The 18,756-nt window shown below is 41.6% G+C and overlaps 1 protein-coding gene across 1 annotated transcript in view; it reads right to left on the bottom strand.

The window, feature by feature from the left end:
- The window catches only part of DDX60 (DExD/H-box helicase 60), an 80,013-nt gene extending 62,674 nt beyond the window's left edge, over positions 1-17,339 (bottom strand). The window contains exons 1-7 of the mRNA XM_054029085.1: positions 17,278-17,339; positions 13,803-14,125; positions 11,698-11,767; positions 9,788-9,977; positions 4,689-5,030; positions 3,327-3,443; positions 1,974-2,117 (exon numbers count right to left, since the gene is read on the bottom strand). Of these exons, the coding sequence (XP_053885060.1) occupies positions 1,974-2,117; positions 3,327-3,443; positions 4,689-5,030; positions 9,788-9,977; positions 11,698-11,767; positions 13,803-14,022 (1,083 nt within the window). The 5' untranslated portion in view covers positions 14,023-14,125; positions 17,278-17,339. The remainder of the gene's footprint in view (positions 1-1,973; positions 2,118-3,326; positions 3,444-4,688; positions 5,031-9,787; positions 9,978-11,697; positions 11,768-13,802; positions 14,126-17,277) is intronic.
- Positions 17,340-18,756: the final 1,417 nt, after the last annotated feature.

Raw genomic sequence — 18,756 nt, 5'->3', positions numbered from 1 at the left:
CATACATCGTAAATTGCACATTGCTACCTTAACTCTGCCTCTACGAGGATGCCAGACTTCAAGCACCTCTTACCCCAGATGTATACATTGGGGCACAGTTAAGGTTGCCATGACTGGTCTGTGATGTATAGTGCTCAGGGTAGCAATACTATACGGTTACCATTCGTCCGGATTCCCCCGGACATGTCCGGCTTTTTAAGCTAAAAATAGCGTCCGGGGGGAATTTGTAAATGTCCGGAGTTCCCCCCCATGCAGAGCACGCGCGGCTAACAGGGCAGCTGGCCGGGTGGTGCCACTTACATGGGGCTCCGACACTCAGCCAGAGAGAGCACGTCCTCCTTCTCCCCCCTGCAGCAGAAATCACTCCCTCCCTCCCTGCATCGCAGATGGGCTCTGGCAGTCTGGAGCTCCTCCCCCACTGCTGCCCAGCGTCCGATGAGCGGCTCATGCAGTTCCTGAGCAAGTTCACCAAGACATTAGGTGAAGAAAGGCCAACAACAAGGGGGCCAGGGGGTCGGAGAAGGGGCAGGGAGGTTCTGGAGGGGACAGTCAAGAGACGGGGGGGTTGGGAGTTTGGGGGGGCTTTCTGGGGGTGTGGGTAAGGTTTTGGGCAGTCAGGGTACAGGTAGGGGGTAGGGTCCTGGGGGGCATTTTGGGGGGGGGGTCTTAGGAGGGGGCAGTTAGGGGACAAGAAACAGGGAGGCTTATGTAGAGGGTAGGGTTCTGGAGGGCAGTTAGGAGCAGGGGTCCCAGGAGGGGGCAGTCAGGGGACAATCAGTGGGGGGGGGGTGTTTGGGACTTCTGGAGGGGGGCCTGTCAGGGGGCAGGAGTGGGGAGAGGGATTGGAGCAGTCAGGGGACAGGGAGCAGAGGGGTTTAGATGGGTCGGGAGTTTTGGGGGGGACTGTCAGGGGGTGGAGAGTGGTTGGATGGGGCATGGGAGTCCCAAGGGTCTGTCTGGGGGTGGGGCTGTGGATAAGGGTTGGGGCAGTCAGGGTACAGGTAGGGGGTAGAGTCCTAGGGGGCCAGTTAGGATGGGGGGAGGGTCTCAGGAGGGGGCAGTCAGGGGACAAGAGGCAGGGAGGCTTAGGTAGGGGGTGGAGTCCTGGGGGGCAACTAGGGGCAGGGGTCCCAGGAGGGGGCAGTCAGGGGACAAGGAGCGGGGGGAGGGTTGGGGGTTCTGAGGAGGGGAGTGGGAGGGGCGGGGCTAGGGCAGGATGGGGCAGGGCTAGGGCAGGACAGGCGCGGGACTCCTCCCGTCCTCTTTTTTGCTTGCTGGATTATGGTAACCCTACAACTTAGAGAATTTTTCACTTGACCACAGCTCAAAGAGCCAGGATGTTCAAAAATCAAGACCCCCTCAAAATCATGAGCTTGGCAGAAATTTTTTCAAAATTTTAGATATGAGTAAATATTAGGTTCTTCTAATTTGCTTTCTAGTTTTGGAGCCTTCAGGCTGCACTTTAGTCTCATTTTTAAATCTTTCTCTGCAACCATGAGGGCTAGAAATTCACTTTGCTTTGAAAGAAAGCTGAGATACTCTCATAATCACTTGTCTTCAAAAGCTGGTTCTTTAAGTGAAACATCAGATATAGTAAGAGTCATGATAAAATTTGACAACACTGGGGTTATTAAATGCCCTGACTCATTCCATTTAAACTTTAAAAAGGCATATATAATGGCACAGAGCTCCACATCGTGTGTAGAATAAAACATTCTAGTCTGTATTTGAAATACTGTAGCTCCAGAGATATTTATTTCTATGTATGTCAATTGCTGCTTTCCTGGAAATTATTTGTGTTCTACTAACAGGCTTTTATGTAAAAATATTTTGTAATAATAGTTTATAGGAGTAGATGGATAACACACCGAACATATGCCATAGGGAAAATGCATACCTTTAAAATATCACACCTGTCAAGGTGAGGGAATGAAAAGAAAAAAGCAAGAGTTTGTGCTAAATGAAAATCCTACCTGTTTTCGAATGGTAGCCTGGTGTTTCTTTTGTAACCTACTGTACATTCTCAGCCCCAGTGCACATGAGACAATGCAGACAATGTGTCGAACATCAGATATTTCTGGCCAAATATGCTTGAACTGGGATAATGTCTCACAAACCTGATATCATGAAATATATAATTAAATATATGAGGAGGATTTTAAAGCAAGAGTTTTCTCTTTTTAAAAATGTAATAGGCAAAGAAGCCAACAGGGACCAAAATCACATGAATGAAATATTTAGTCACAGGCCTAGGGAAATAAGAATGATGCCTGCCTGTAGAGGTGAAGGATGATTTGCCAACACCTTGCAGTATTGAGATCTACATTATACATATTATACATCACATGGCAGGAGAGAGGTTAGAGGAGTGTAATAAATAAGGGAAGAAGGAGAAGAAATCTTGGAAATGCATTTTTCTTTTTCTTTGAATTGTTGTCTAATTATCCTGCTCAGGTGCAAGAATAAGGAGTTGCAAATGGAAGAGGGATTTGGATTTGGTCTTAGCCAAAACAAGGGAATTTAAAGGAAGAGAGGAAGAGGGAAAGCATTTGGCATACATAAATGAGGGAGACTTCTATGTGTCGGGAAGTCCAGATTTAATCATATAATTTTAAGGCCTGACCTCTAGAAGTGCTGTGCCCTGGCAAATTTATTGAATCGTAATCACTAATCAGATGCACATATTACCCATCCCGATCCGAATGCCATTGAAGTCAATGGAAGTCATTCCACTGACTTAAATAGTCTTTGAATCAGGCACTAATCCTGCAGACACTTATCCATGTGCTTAACTTTGAGCAAAGTTTTTAACATACATAAGTATTTAAAAGATCGGGACATATATTTGTAGTCTATCCTCCAGATAAAAAGGGACTCAAATATACTCATTAGCAATAATATATCATTCAGGAAGTGTACATGTATGCTAAATAAGATACATGTAGTATTTAAGAATAAACAAATGATATGCCAGTCACCATAAAAGGGAATTTTTAGTAAAAAAGTAATACAGCAATACTATATATTACAGTTTTAGAGTAGGGCAGATTGAAGGTATAAAATACATTTAATTTTGAAGCTGATAGGGGGATCTACTTAGATCTTTCCTGAACATAACTGTGTGCATTTTTATACTTTCCAGTTTATATTTTTAATGTGGAACCCTCACAATGGATTTTCAGCTTTCAATTTTTTACCTTTTTTTTCAAATTACAACATTCCTAAGACATTTCCAAAATGATATATGTTCAATATGAACTAAAACTAATGTAGGATTTTGGTAGAAATTCTTTCAAGTTTTTGACTGAAGTAACAAAATGAAGTACCTCTTTTTCCATGTCCTTCACACTTGAATGTCCAGAGAGAGAAAGTAATGTTGCTGTACTGGATTCCTGCAAGTCTTTAACCAGTGTTTGGAAAACACACTGAATCTCTTTTCGGTGCTTAAAAAATATATAGTTTATTTTTTATATCAAGCTTTTTATCTTCTAAATTCAGCCATTTTATTTTTAAATGTACATGCTATTAGAATATTATGACTTTTTTAGGTCATTCAAAAAGGCTAAAATGGAAAATACACACGTTAATACCAATTTGGAGTACTGATACAGTTCCTCCAGAAAAAAATGTTATAATGGGTACATATTATAGAACTCAATATTCAAAGTAGAGAATATTGTGACAAATTTCACCTTTTTCTGTTAATGTATTTTCTGTGAAGTGTGATTTTCTTGAGTATATTTGTTCAAAATTATGTGAGGAGTAATTTATGCTAATATTTTTTGGCCTGTAGCTCATGAGTGAGCAGTTTATTGTGAAGAAAGCACAATCCTTGCCCCGCTGGCTCACAATCTAAACACAAAGAGCAGGCAAGGGGAAACAGCACCACAAATTTAGCTAACAAATATACACAAATTTCCAAACTACTCCTCAGGTATGGTATTGTCTATCGGCAAGTTTTGTACAGGCATTACAACCAATTGGTCTTTCAGAGGGGCTTAAATGTGGAGAGGATAGAGCTCAAAAAGGGCTTTGCATACATTAAATAAAGGCAGCTTTCTGTACTGAATGTAGAGGTTCTGCCCCAGCCTACAACTCCTCACTTGTTAACTGCCACTCTACCAGTCAGCTTCTGTGCTTTGCCTTTTCCATTTCTCTAGATTCCTCCTACAGCCCACCACTTGCCTCTCACACATTGTCTCCTTTTCCATGCCTTCCCCCACAGTACGCCCTACTCCAAGAAAATCCTTATTGAACCTATATGCAATACAGCTTCTTCAATACCTCCTCAAAACTTGCCTTCCCACACAATCCTACAAACTACAAAGTATAAAATAAATAAAATAATAATAGTAAATAGTAATAAATATTAATGCGAAACCAGAAAAAATAACTTGGAAGTCACATGACACATCCCATACCATTTTAGCTATGCCGTAATCTACTCATGCACTCATTTCTCCTTGTCTGATATTTATTTAATGCCATGTTCTGTGTGCATACTCAACTTAGTCCCTGTCCCAGAGAGTTTACAGTCTATCTCTAAGTCAATTTTTCATTACACTACTGTAAGTTTTCAAATATAGACAAGGCTTTAGCTCTCAGTCATTTTTGGGCAAGATCTACTACACTGCCTAAATATTAAATTTCTCTATTAAATATCAGTAATGATTTAATATGTTGTTTACCTGGGAGAAAAAGCCCTTGTGCTTGTACATGCCATGGATGTGATATCCATAAACTCTGATAAAATCTGATTCTTGTCCAGAAGTAAGGACAATGTTGATTCTTTTTGACAAGGCATGAATGATAAATAAATTGAGAAAGCTTGTCTGTAGTTTAGTCAGTCCATCATCAGAGATTATTATAAAATATGGGTAGCTTTCTTGCAGGAAAGATTGCCACTTCTCTTCTAAAAAGTTGGAAAATTCAGTGTGAATGACAGCATCAGTATTGTGCTGAAGATGGAGAATCAGTGCAGTACGTAAGGACAAGAGAGTCGGATGCCTGAAATATACATGCTCTGCATCCTGTAAAAAATAAAGTAAAATTCTATCATATTTTTATACAGATTAACAGTTTCAATTAGCTGCAACGAGTATAAACATGTTAATTCTTAGTAATGACATATTTTGTATATATGTATCCATAGTATCTGCTTTGGAGCTATTACTTTGAATTAACAGGACATGAAAATAACACTTTACATTATGTAATTTTAATAACTTCCAAATAAGCCAATAATTTAAATTGGGGGCCCAGTCCTGCTAACCTTTAGCCACACGAATAGTCTTATTGGATCAATCATGCTCTCGCTTACATTGGTGTAAATCCATAGAATCTCCATTGACTTCAGCACAGCTATGGAGTTACTCTGGATTTACACCAGTGCCATTGAGAGCTGTATATGTTCAAGGTTACTTGTGTGCATAAGCATTGGCAGGATCAGTTTCTAAACAGAAAACATAAGGAGACATTAAAAGATTCTGCTGACAGAAAGAGTGGAAGCAAAAGCTTGTGGGCCAGATTCTTGGCTGTGCCTAGTGAGCAACTGGTACAGCTGGGGATTTATGTGTGAGTGGTTTGGGCCAGTTCCTCAGGCTGGGACTACACATACCAAGGTGGTTCTAGGGATCACTGGAGTGCAAGGACTGCTTGGTCACACACCCTTTCCACTGGGAACATGCCCTGCACCATGGATCAAGTGTAGATCCAAAACAGGAGCCACTGGAACAGTAGTTTTCAACCAGGAGTATACAGAGGTCTTCTGGGTGGTATATCAACTCACCTAGATATTTGCCTAGTTTTACAACAAGCTACATAAAAAGAACTAGCAAAGTCAGTACAAACTACAATTTCATACAAACAGTGACTAGTTTATACTGCTCTCTATACTATACACTGAAATGTAACTACAATATTTATATTCCAATTGATTTATTTTATAATTATATGGTAGAAAAGAGAAAGTAAGCAATTTTTCAGTAATAGTGTGCTGTGACATTTTTGTATTTTTGTCTGATTTTGTAAGCAAGTAGTTTTTAAGTGAGGTGACACTTGGGGATACGCAAGACAAATCAGACTCCTGAAAGGGGTACAGTAGTCTTGAACAGTTGAGAGCCTCTGCACTAGAGCAACCCCATGCCTGGGAGATCCTCCACCAGGCCCAGCTCCAGGCACCAGCCAACCAAGCACATGCTTGGGGCGGCACCTTGGGGCAGGGCAGCGCTCGATTTTTTATTTATTTATTTTGTTTTTTGATTCGGCAAGGCGCTTGGATGGGGGGGCGGGGCTTCGGACAGCGTGGTGCTCAGGGGGGCGGGGCCTTGGGGGGGCGGGGGCTGGCGCGTGCGGTGCTCGGAGGGGGGTGGAGGCTTCAGGCGGTGCAGCGCTTGGAGGGGGCGGGGCTTCGGGTGGCGTGGTGTTGGGGGGGCGGGGATTTCGGCGGTGCTCGCGGGGGGGGTACAGTGGGGCGGCAGAAAAGTTAGAGCCAGCCCTGTCCTCCACCAACCTGAATTATAGAGCTTAAATCTGCTTTGCTCCAGGGAGAGTGGTGGAAACCAGACTTCTCAGATTCAAGAATTGGATCCTCTGCATCTTATTCACATTACCAGAATACCAATATATAGGTAGAGACTCAAAGTATTCCCAAAATGTACATAAATTAGAGTTAGACACACTGTAGTTAAAAACCTAGAAATTGCCAAGCTGGATCAGACCAGTGGCCATTCTAGCTCAGTATCTTATCTTGGATGATGTCCAGTAGTAGATGCTTCACTACTTTATTCCTCACTTGATGGGTCTCTTATCACTGTCCTTATCCCCTTTTTAATTTACTTTAAAATTGTGCTTGCTCTATAATATAACCTGATGTACAATATTTAAGTAAAATTAGAATAGTCAATGCTTTTATTTTCTCTATACAGATGCAAGAAAAAGAAGATATGAATTTCAACTTTTATCCATTTCCATATTGATATTGACTAAAGAAATTAATTACAAATTCACAGTTGGAAGAGTATCTGAGCTACACTCTACAGTTTCTTTTTACCTTAATCTAATTTCATACTATTATACACACAATATTTTATCAGAGTTGGGGGGGGGGAATTACTAGGGCCTATGTGAGCAAGTCAACATATATATATAAGCTTTAATTTTACAGTAATTTTTTCTGACTTCATAGTCAAATTTGAAAGATATTAGGCTATGTAAAAGAAAGAAGTGAATTTAAAATGTCATTAATTTACCATTTAAATGTCTTGATAGAGAAAGAAAAATGTTTTGCTAGCAAATCTATTCAGCGAAAGCATTACTGACACCCTCAAACTACTGAGATCCCAAATATCACCAAGGTTAACATAAAAATGGCCATACTGGGTCAGACCAAAGATCCATCTAGTCCAGCATCTTGTCTTCTGACAGTGGCCAATGCCAGGTGCCCCAGGGGGAATGAACAGAACAGGTAATCCATCCCCTGTCACCCATTCCCAGCTTATGACAAACAGAGGCTAGGGACACCATCCTTGCCCATTCTGACTAATAGCAATTGATGGAGCTATCCTCCATGAACTTATATAGTTCTTTTTTGTTATAATCTTGGCCTTCCCAACATCATCTGGCAAGGAGTTCCACAGGTTGACTGTGTGTTGTGTGAAAAAATACTTCCTTTTGTTCGTTTTAAACCTGCTGCCTATTCATTTCATTTGGTGACCTCTAGTTCTTGTGTTATGAGAATGAGTAAATAACATTTCCTTATTTACTTTCTCCACCAGTCATGATTTTATAGACCTCTATCATATCCCCCCTTAGTCATCTCTTTTCCCAGTCTTATTAATCACTCCTCATACAGAAACTGCCCCATACCCCTAATTATTTTTGTTGCCCTTTGCTGTATCTTTTCCAATTCCAATATATCTTGTTTGAACGGGGTGACCACGTCTGCATGCAGTATTCAAGATGTGGGCATACCATGAATTTATATAGAGGTAATATAATATTTTCTGTCTTATTATCATCCCTTTCTTAATGATTCCCAACATTCAGTTCACTTTTTTGACTGCCACTGCAGATTGAGTGGATGTTTTCAGAGAACTATCCACAATAATTCCAAGATCTCTTTCTTGAGCGGTAACAGCTAATTTAGACCCCATCCGTTTATATGTAGAATTGGGATTGGAAAACATAATGTGCTTTACTTTACATTTATCAACATTTAATTTCATCTGCCATTTTGTTGCCCCGTCACCCAGGTTTGTGAGATCCTTTTGTAGCTCTTCACAGTCTGCTTGGGACTTAATTAGCTTGAGTAGTTTTGTATCATCTGCAAATTTTGCCACTTCACTGTTTACCCATTTTTCCAGTTCATTTATGAATATGTTGAACATGATTTGTCCCAGTACAGATCTGTGGGGGACACCACTATTTACCTCTCTCCATACTGAAAACTGACCATTTATTCCTACCATTTGTTTTCTATCTTTTAACCAGTTACCAGTCCATGAGAGGACCTTTCCTCTTATCCCATGACAGCTTACTTTGCTTAAGAGCCTTTGGTGAGGAATACTGTCAAAGGCTTTCTGAAAATCTAAGTACACTATATCCACTGGATCCCCCTTGTCCACATGCTTGTTGACTCCCTCAAGTTTCCAATTAGTTTCCAATTTGTCTTAATCTCACAATGTTATTTTATTTTATTTTTTTTTGTTGTTGCCATGGGCTGGAAATAGTATGTGGCTCTCAAAAAATGCTGAAGCAAAAACAAAATTAACACAAGGAACAGAAATGAACAGTAATCCTTGCGCAGTACTACATTCCAAAGGTATGTTCCATTTCAACCCATGGATAACACACAAAACTAAAATTAACCTAAAACAACTCTTTTCTGAAAGCAGTAGGAAAGAAAAAACAATATTGTGTTACCTAGTGCCAAAAAAAAAAAAAAAAATCAGCCACATATATTAATCAAACACCAGAGAGAATACTTGCAGGGCCAAATTCAGAACTCAATCTGTCCACAGGTGCTTGCCCATAAAGATGCAACTGACTGAGGACCATGAGATGCAACTAAAGATCCTCCTAAGCCAGATATATAACATGAACATTTAGTAGCGGGGCTTGGGTATTAGTCTATTTATTTTATCACATACTCCTGTGAACATCTAGGAATTCCCGGCTGGGAATACAGATGCATTTGTTATGAGTAATTTGCATGCGTACACTCTCAGGCTCACAATAAAACAAAAAATCAGGATGGAAACAAGTCTTTTCAAACTTTTTCATCAAAGTGAGAACCCCCAAACTTCCAAAATAGCTGGTGGTTAGGGTGCCTCACCTGGATGTGGGAGACCCAGGTTCAAGTCTCTCATCTAAATCAGGCAGAGCAGGGAGTTGAATCTAGGCCTCCAAAATCCTAGATGAGTACCCCAGCCATTTGGCTATTCTGGGCTAAGCACACAAAGGCTCTTCATCCTGGAACTGAGAAAGCTGGCCTGACAAAATTCTCATCGAATCTAGTATATTCAGGCAAAAAGTTTCAGTTTTGATGAAGTGGCATTTTCTGATAAAAAACTGTTTCCTTGAAAACTTTGCAACAAGCTCTTAAAACTACTTTTGCATGGCTAATTGTGCACCTTTTGGAGGAGAAATTGGCTAAAGGTCTGAATTTGGCCTTTATTGTTTTATTGTTTAAAGACTACCTAATATATTATGAATGAACACTTTTCTCTAGTGAAGAAATATAGTGCAAGAATTCAACCATTCATTGCAAAAATCATGTATTTGTTACCTTGAAGAAAACAATGACGTATTTTGCTCCTTTGTTTGATAAATCCAGTAGAAAGCGTTCTACCAGGTAAAAGAAGTGCAGGTTCTGTCCCGGCAGTAATGTCTGTTCACTTATGCAAGTGATGAACAATGAATCTCCATCAATCAGAAAAAACTCAGACTCAACGTAATCATTGAGTAAGCTGACATACCTGAAACAAAGAATGCATATGGAAACAAACAGTACAATTTATCATCAATGTGGAAACAATACAATGTACTTGAGGAAATGTAAAAAGTAGCAGTTTTAAAAAAAAATCTTAAACACAATTTTCCAGTTCTGTATGAGAAAAATAAGATCAGTAACTCGGTAAAAAACATTGTCACCATGTTGTCTCCTATTATATTTACAACAAAATTCCTATCGTCTGCTATAAGGAATGTTTGTATGTTATGAATTTTTTACACACCTTGTAAAAAACAGAAAAGGGCATCGTCAGCCCTAGAAATTTTCCAGGCGGTCATCAACTGAGTGACTCACATAAAACTAAATAGATAAAGAGTGTAGGGTGTAACTTAGAAAACTGAACAACAGAGCCATTTACACATAGCCAATATTTGCTGAAAAAAAGCACTGTGCCATTCCAAACACATACTTGAAAGCAAAACTTCCTATTTTCATATGCAAATATAGGATCAAAATATACAGTTTAAATGTCTGCTTCTGAAAACTGGGCTTCCAAAGTACAGTTACAAACCACGTCACCAAGATAAAAATTTTATCTTTATAGGGACCCTTTTTGAAGTGTCTAGCAAAACAGTTGATATATTTTTTTGTACAATGCCAAAACAGTTGGTTTCATCTCTGCTAACTAATGAATCTACCTATTTAAGCTATTTGGATCATATTATATTCTAGGACCACAGGTCACTGGTTTACTTACAGTGGTCCATTCTACTCAAGGGCTGTAGTCCCTAGCTGCTTTACAAGTACTACCCTTAGTAGAATGCATTGCAGCAAAGCAGGTTTGAGATTACAAATGAATGGATAATGTTGGCAAAGTCTACACCAGAAGAATGGTTGCGGCCTTTGAGCCAGACTTGGATAAAAGGCATTATGTGCCACTGCTGTCAGCTGGGAAGGGAGTATATTAATAAAGCCCTGCCCTGATTCCATATTCAAGGAACTTGCCAGATTGGTTTACCTCTGGCTGATTTTGATTTTTTTCTATTTTTCACTCAGCAAGCAGGTTGCTTCATATGACTGCGAACAAAAGCTGACTGAGGACCAGAAGTTCTATTTTGTATGAAATTCTGTGATTTCAAAATTTGTTTTCATTCCAAATCATAATGATTTTTTCCAGATGTCCTTTTAAATACAAATTTTAAAAAAATCATTTTGGGTCAATCAAAACATTTCATTTTGATTTTGACTTTCATTTTATTTTCATATATTTTCATTTACTATTTGTATTCTGTAATTTTATTTTTGTTACTTTATATATTGTATATTTAAGATTTTTTTCTAAACAAAATATTGTTGAAATTGACATGTTCCCACAGAATGTTTCAATTTCAATGACTCCACATTTTCTGATGGAAAAACATTTAGTTTGAAAATTACCATCCAGCTCTACTTGGAATCATAGTATAGTTATTTGTTCGTATAATCTGAGGGAAAGTGGTATCTAGGATGTTCGTAGATCAGAGATGGAAAAGCTAGGTGCAACCCTTGAATGCAGCCCTTGAACACTTTTCAATATGGTCCTCAGATATGCAAATTTTGGGTGCCACTGTCTAAATGTAGCTGTGTGGACTGTAGATAATCTGTTAAGTAGCACCGCCATATTCTGAGTCTTACTGAAATTCTTCTCTTGATTAACAATTTCTCTTTGCATTTTTTTCAGCTCAAGTAATTGCCACCATACTTACTCAGCTTTTGGTATGTCGTTCAAAATTAAGTCAGATATTTTCTCCAGAAGTCCTATGTATTTGTTTAGTTCTAAAAAGTTAATAAAACATTTTTCTTAGCAATCAGTCACAAGAGTTATATGATCAAAGAGTCAGCCTATATCTAATCACTTTCTCATTCTATCGTATTACATGTGAAAAAGCTGTTAAAAGAGCATTATGATTGCAAATCAAGCACTCAGAAGTTAGGAAATGCAAAAATTAAGGTTTTTCATGGGAAAAAATAGCATGTAATCATGTAAGTAAAGACTGTATCATAATGCATATGCACCAGGAGAGGCAACCTTAATTCTGGTATTTCCTATATCTTCTGTGCTCAATTTTGCAACGTTAATGTTCTTTTAAATATAATTTCCTAAGTTTAAAAAAAAACGGACAAAACAGGAAGTCCATCATATGGAAACAAATTGATGGGTCATATGTCACCAGCAACGCTGGGACCTTTAAGTACACAACACAAACCTCTACCACTTGAGTTAATCCAGTAACTGAGCAGTATTAGGCTATTACCTTCTATGTAGACCAGACCAGACACTAAATGGGAATGAGGCACACACTTTGCTAGTGGATTTCACAGCTATTTGCTGAGAGCAGAGGAATGTAGCAACTCAAGAATCTTGGGTTCCATACAGATTCTGGAAGGGAGAGTGCTCTAGTGGGCACAGACAGGGCTGACGAGAGGGGGGGAAGCCAGTACAAATTACCAGGGCCCGGCGGTCCGGAAGGGGGCCCGGGGCCCAGCTTCTCCTGCTTCCCTCGTCGGCCCTGTTTAGCCCGTCCGCCCTTGCTGGGGGGCCTGAAAAAAATTGTTCACCAGGGCCTGAACCCGCTCTTGGCAGCCCTGGGCACAGACCCTTCTTTCCTTATATACCCTTCCTGTCCCTGCACATATGCCCCTAATATATACATCCCACAGTCTGTCTCTGCCTCTGTTCCCTTCCCTACAATCTGTCTCTGCCCTATTTCCCCACAGCTAGTTTCTGCTCCTCCCCTCTCCTTGCAGCTTATCTTCACACATGCACGCACACATACCAGCTTATAAAACAAGGTATTCTAAGAATTTTTAACATGTAAAAAAACCCCATCTTCTTCCTAATTTCATTCTCTGAATAGTTGAACTGTTTTTAGTGAAACTTCCAAAAAAAGAGTTCAGTTTGAAGTAGGCACCCAGTATAGAAAATTTCAGTCTGAACAATTGAAGCTAGATCCTCCAGTGGCAAGAAGGGGCCATAAAGCTGCATTAATACGGTATCTGGAGATACATCTATTGTGGATGTGGTATGACATAAAGCCAGCATAGGGGGCATGTTGGGAATGTGCCAACAGCAAGATCAGGCATGGCCAGAGAGCATTGTGATAAATGATCCTTAGCCAGACATGAGGCTAATATAATTTACATCATGAATGGAACCAGATTTAGGGATTGGAGAAGTACAATGGTGGCATACAGGTTGGCCAGACCCAAGAATCATGGTGTGTTTGTAAAGATTTTATATTTGAGTTAGCACCATTCATCTGAAAGATCCCCTAAGCTCTTTATTATTCCCTAACCCGAAATTGAAGTGTTTGATTAAAATAATCATTTTTGAATATTAGCTTTGTGTTCTACACATCATATTAGTGTCAAATGAGTGACATAATTTATTTATCCCATCATAATTTAAACCACCAAGTAGTGTCAGAGAATGTAAGTTGGTTTCCATTCTGCTTCAATAATGGCATAATTATTAGAAGAAAACTTTGTGGTAAATTTCCAAAGAAATGGGAGAGGATTTAGTACTCCCCTGCTTCAAACTGTATCCCATCACATTTAAATATTCTCTTGTTTAAAGTTTGTCTCTACTAAAAACAAATATGGAAACTTGTAAAATAAACATACTTCTGAACTTTGGTCTAATGTTGAAAAACAGCTCAGGGTCATGCAGTTTAGTCTAAGTCTTGAATAACCACAGAACTGCAAGATGAGTATTAATCAGTGAAAATGATGAAATCTTCAATGAAGCCTCCTGTCAAAACCATCTAAGCTAACGATATGATTATGAACAAAAATGAATGTATCTTCTCACCTGGATTTCTGAAATCATAGTTGTCTTGTCTGCTATAATCACTGACCCTTGATACCTGCTGTATCTCCTTTTCCCAACAAAATACATTTGAAAAGTCAGTGCAGCCACTTTTATTTTCTACTTGATCTTCAAAAGACACAGATTTTTTTTCAAGGTTTTGGGCTGTGAGATCTCCACCATCATCATCACTGCCATCTTTAACAGTTCCTCCAGAAGCCATGATGGCTTTATTCTGACTCTTGACACTTCCAGTCTTCAACTTACATATGCTTATTAGATGTACTATTAGTCTTCAAAATGCCTTTTAAGAAACATACATTTCTCTGTAAAGGGAAAGATTATGTGCCTTATTAACTAGCTCAATGTCTATAGTATCATTGAAAATTTTGGAAGAAGAAAGCTAGTAAAATGCCAGGAGCCCAAGCCAATAATATTTACTAATTTACTTCATATATTAAACAAAAGAAAATAATATATTAGACTTATGACGAAGGAATGTATACATTATAAAAACCTAGATAATTAAACAGAATTAGTTTTTAGATATCGAGTCTGTTATTGCAGACTTGTGCTCAATAACTACACAGATCCACTAAAAAGAAGACAACATATAATTCCCATCAAATCCTCATACTACTTACCTTAGTGCTGTTTTGAGAGATATAACTGCTTCTCTACTATGTTTTTGTTTACTAATTACTCCTGCAGGAATTCTGCATCACTGCGCATGCACAGAATTTATCCCCCCCGAAGATGACTTTCTGACAGGGAAGCAATGGGAAGCGACCCTCCCCAGCAGTATGTTTTCGGTTCCCAGGGCAGCTGGCAGAGAGGTAAATCACTATGGAGCAGGAGGTAGGATTGGGGAAGACCCAACTGGTGGCTCCTACCCTTGCACTGGGGTCAGCTGCTAGTCCCCAGCTGGGCTGGGGAGGACAGGACTTCCTCTTCCCCTGCACGGCATCCAGGGCCAGGTCAGACCCATCCCCCGATTTCTCCCCCAGCTGCAGAAAGCTCTGCAAATGCCCCCCTCCCCTGCTTCCTGCACTTATCACTCCTCAGCTGCAGGGGGAGGGATTCTTGTACAGGGAGATGCTCCCCCAACTGTCGTGCATCCAGACCCCCTCATACCCAGACCCTCCTGCCGAGCTCCCCCGCACTCGAATCCTCCCCTCCTCCCCCAATAAGCCCCAATCCCCCTGCACATGGACCACCCTGATGAACCACCCACATCTGGATCCCCACCCCACTGAACCCCACTCCCCCAGCATCTGGACCCCCCACTGAGCCCCCAGCATCTGGACCCCCCACTGAGCCCCCCACACCCAAACACCTTCACCAGGACCCCCCTGCAGAGTCCAATTACTGTTGTACCCAGAACCCCCCAACAAGCCTCTGTGCATCCAGATCTCACCCCACACCCGGATCCCACACTGAGCCGCCCGCACCCAGATTGCCCCACTCAGAACCCTCTCAAGCCACACCTAAATCCCCAAACACTAAGCCCCTCCACACTTGGATCCTACTTTGCTGAGCCTGCCTGCCCACACCTGGTGCACCTGGCACAGAGGGGCAGGACCAGTCCTTGCGTTGTGTCAGGGTTGGGTGCAGCCTCACCGCTGAGTCCATGTTCTAGGGGGGAGCTGCACAGTGATCTCCCACCTCTGTGCAGCCAGTGGCCTGTGCTCCCCAATGCTATGCTGGAGCCTCCACATTTATTTAACAAATAACATTTGCAGAATTTTAAAATATTGTGTGCAGAATTTTTAATTTTTTGGCACATTTTAATTTTTTTGGTGCAGGAGTAACTAATCAAACCACCACTTGGAAATAAAGAAAACTAGTCAGCAGAGAATGTTGCAAGATTCTTTAAATTCCTGTGTAACAGATTCCAAGACAGTGGCCCCAAATGACACTTATCAGAAGTGATTTTAAAAGATATTTTGGTTTTAGAAACACTACTTTTTTAATTCACATGATTCCTCCAAGTTCCAAGAGCTCTTAGGATCCCTGGTTTTCAGTTTACTCCTCCTGCTTCATAATTCTACCCCAGTTATTCCAATCCTTAAATTCATTCCCTTCATCTGCCAGTTATGCAGTAGTTTTATGATGGGGACTCAGATATCCACTAATGACAAAGAGAAGAAATTCAAATTAATTTGCACTGGGGACCTAAGACTTCGAGTTTCTCTTTCAGTGTCACTGAAATCCTCAGGTTTCTGTGTTTTTTTTTTATGAAGATATTTGCCAAAATCTCTCCTGCTTGTGACTTCACCTGAACCACCCTAACCCAGAGAGATAGCAATGCCACCATTTTTAAGGCCAGAATATAATAAACTACAGTGCCAGACTATAATATTGGTTTCATGTGTGCAGGCAGCTCAGAATAGCAAATGAAGAATTTACTGGTTTTCAGCTTCCAATAAACTAAAAATCAAAATTATTTGCATCCTGCAAGAACAGAATCCAGGATAGAAGCAAGAAAAGTGGGTTAGTTACTGATGGGTGTTAACACTTGGACTACATTTTCTACATTTTCTTACAGCCTTCAGATGAAAACCAGAAAAAGTAACCCTTTTGTTATTATCCTGATTTTACAGGATTATAAACAGCAGCTAAATATAGCCTAAAAATTATCAGGATCTCCTTTAAGGTAACCTGGTACACCTGCTTCATAAAGAACAGTTTCTGGCACCTAGAAGCAAACGTACTACATACCACATAACTATGTTTCATTGAATCCAACAAGAATTTATGGCATAACCAGACCCTTAAGTAATTAATCATAGATATTTGAAATATTCTAGGTGGCTCAAAGCAAAATCAATGCTGCTTTAGAATGAAACTATTATAAATATGCTGAATTGTGGGAGCATCTGTCCCTGAACCAGTATTGAATATATATGAGAGCAGCTTTAATAATTAGAATAAATAATTGATATAATTTCTGATGCCATCAGTGTGCATACCACTGTTCAGACAACCCTCTCTCTCCCCAAACCTAGTACAATCTACAGAACAAATTATCCTTTCACTTGCATCTGTACTCACAGAACTGGACTTGCACCAGGTAGAATTAAGAGACCTTAGGGGGACAATTAAAGATAGGACTCAAAATAACTTGTTCTGCTCAGTAGGAAATTGGCTGAGGCTTTTAGAAAGCAAGAATCCAAGGGCTTTGGAGGGACTTGCAAACACACACACACCCTGCTACTACCCACAGCCCCCCTTCTCCCCACATCCTGACTTTCTCACTGACAGCCCTGTAAGCCCTGTGCCCCTCAAGAGACACCTGCCGGGGCAGCTCACTCCCCCTCCCATCCCTGCGCCGTCCCTGCTAGCGCCCCAAAGAAGAGAAGAGCATCCCAGTCCTTCGCAGCCACGGGCTTTCCTGGTCCGAGCCGCCAGCTCCGCGCCCCCTAGAGCAACCGGTGCACTGGAGAAGGCAGGAGATGCTCCGCTCTGTAGACCGTACCTGGGCAGCGGGCGAAACCAGCGGGGAGAGCACCTGGGAACAACTGCTGCTGCTGCGTTTATGATCGGACAGGACGGAGTGGGAGGCGCCTCCCCGCTGTCACGGCTAAGTTTCGATTCTCAGAAAACACGTAACAGGGATTTCTTTTGATTTACTGCAGGAGGGGAGCGGGCATGTGAACTCAGGACCAGGGCCGCACCCCTCTACTGTTGATACTCTGACCTACTGGAGATAAGGCTGCACTGAGGGCATTATAATGCACACAGGTTTATATTGCTATAACGATGCTGGTTTAGGGCTTGTCTACACTGGCAAGTTTCTGCGCAGTAAAGCAGCTTTTTGTGCTCAAACTGCAGATATGCACACACTGCCAAGCCACTTTGTGTGCAGAAACTCCTCAGTTGCAGCTAGGGCGACCAGACAGCAAATGTGAAAAATCGGGATGGGGGTGGGGGGTAATAAGAGCCTATATTGGAAAAAGACCTCAAAATCAGGACTGTACCTATAAAATCAGGACATCTGATCACCTTAATTGCAGCACTGCAAAAAAACCACTTCCACCAGAGTCATAAAGCTATTTGCGCAGAGGCTCCAGCGCTCTATTGCCAGTGTGAACACTTGGTTGCTTTCTGCGCTGTAATTTGCCTCCGGAGCTGTCCCATAACGCCTCAAGTGACTGCTCATTGTTTTGAACTCAGCTGCCCTGGAGACATGCGCCCTTCCCAGGGGTGAAAGTAACATTAAGCACTTACCTATATGGTTTCAGAGTAGCAGTCGTGTTAGTCTGTATCCGCAAAAAGAACAGGAGTACTTGTGGCACCTTAGAGTCTAACAAAATATGCATATGCATCCGAAGAAGTGGGCTGTAGTCCACGAAAGCTTATGCTCTAATAAATTTGTTAGTCTCTAAGGTGCCACAAGTACTCCTGTTCTTTTTACCTGTATGGGGGCCTCAGGCAGAAGGGGCGGGGCTCGAGGTCAGCCTCCCCCAGCCAGCCCATCTGCGCTGCCTGGCCTGTGCTACCCAGGGCTCCAGCAGCGATTTAAAGGGCCTGGGGCTCCCGGCTGCTACCGCAGTAGTGCCGGCAGCGGCCGGTCTCCCCCCGCCCCCCCATCAGCAGCCCGGGGAGGAACGGGGCAATGACGGTAGCACTTTAACGAGGGTCCTTTGCCGCAGCAGCACTTAAATGTCACTGCCCCTTTTGCGCTCTCCCTCCCCACCCCCCTGCGCGGCGGCGGCCCTGCCGGTAGGGTCCTAACTGGTAGGGCCGCTGACAGGGGAGGGGGGCAAAAGGGCAGCAACGTTAAAGAGCTGCTGCAGCAGCACTTTAAGCAGGGTCCTTAAAGCAGCAGTGCTTTAACGTCGGCTGCGTACGGGCCGGTACCGGCGGCCACTTTTTACCGGTACACCGTACTGGCCCATACCAGCCCACTTTCACCCCTGGCCCTTCCCCTTTCAAAGCACCATTTCTGACAGTC

This window comes from Malaclemys terrapin, chromosome 5 (assembly GCF_027887155.1).
Source record: "Malaclemys terrapin pileata isolate rMalTer1 chromosome 5, rMalTer1.hap1, whole genome shotgun sequence".
Classification (NCBI taxonomy): domain Eukaryota; kingdom Metazoa; phylum Chordata; order Testudines; family Emydidae; genus Malaclemys; species Malaclemys terrapin.
This window is presented reverse-complemented; position numbering and strand designations above follow the sequence as displayed.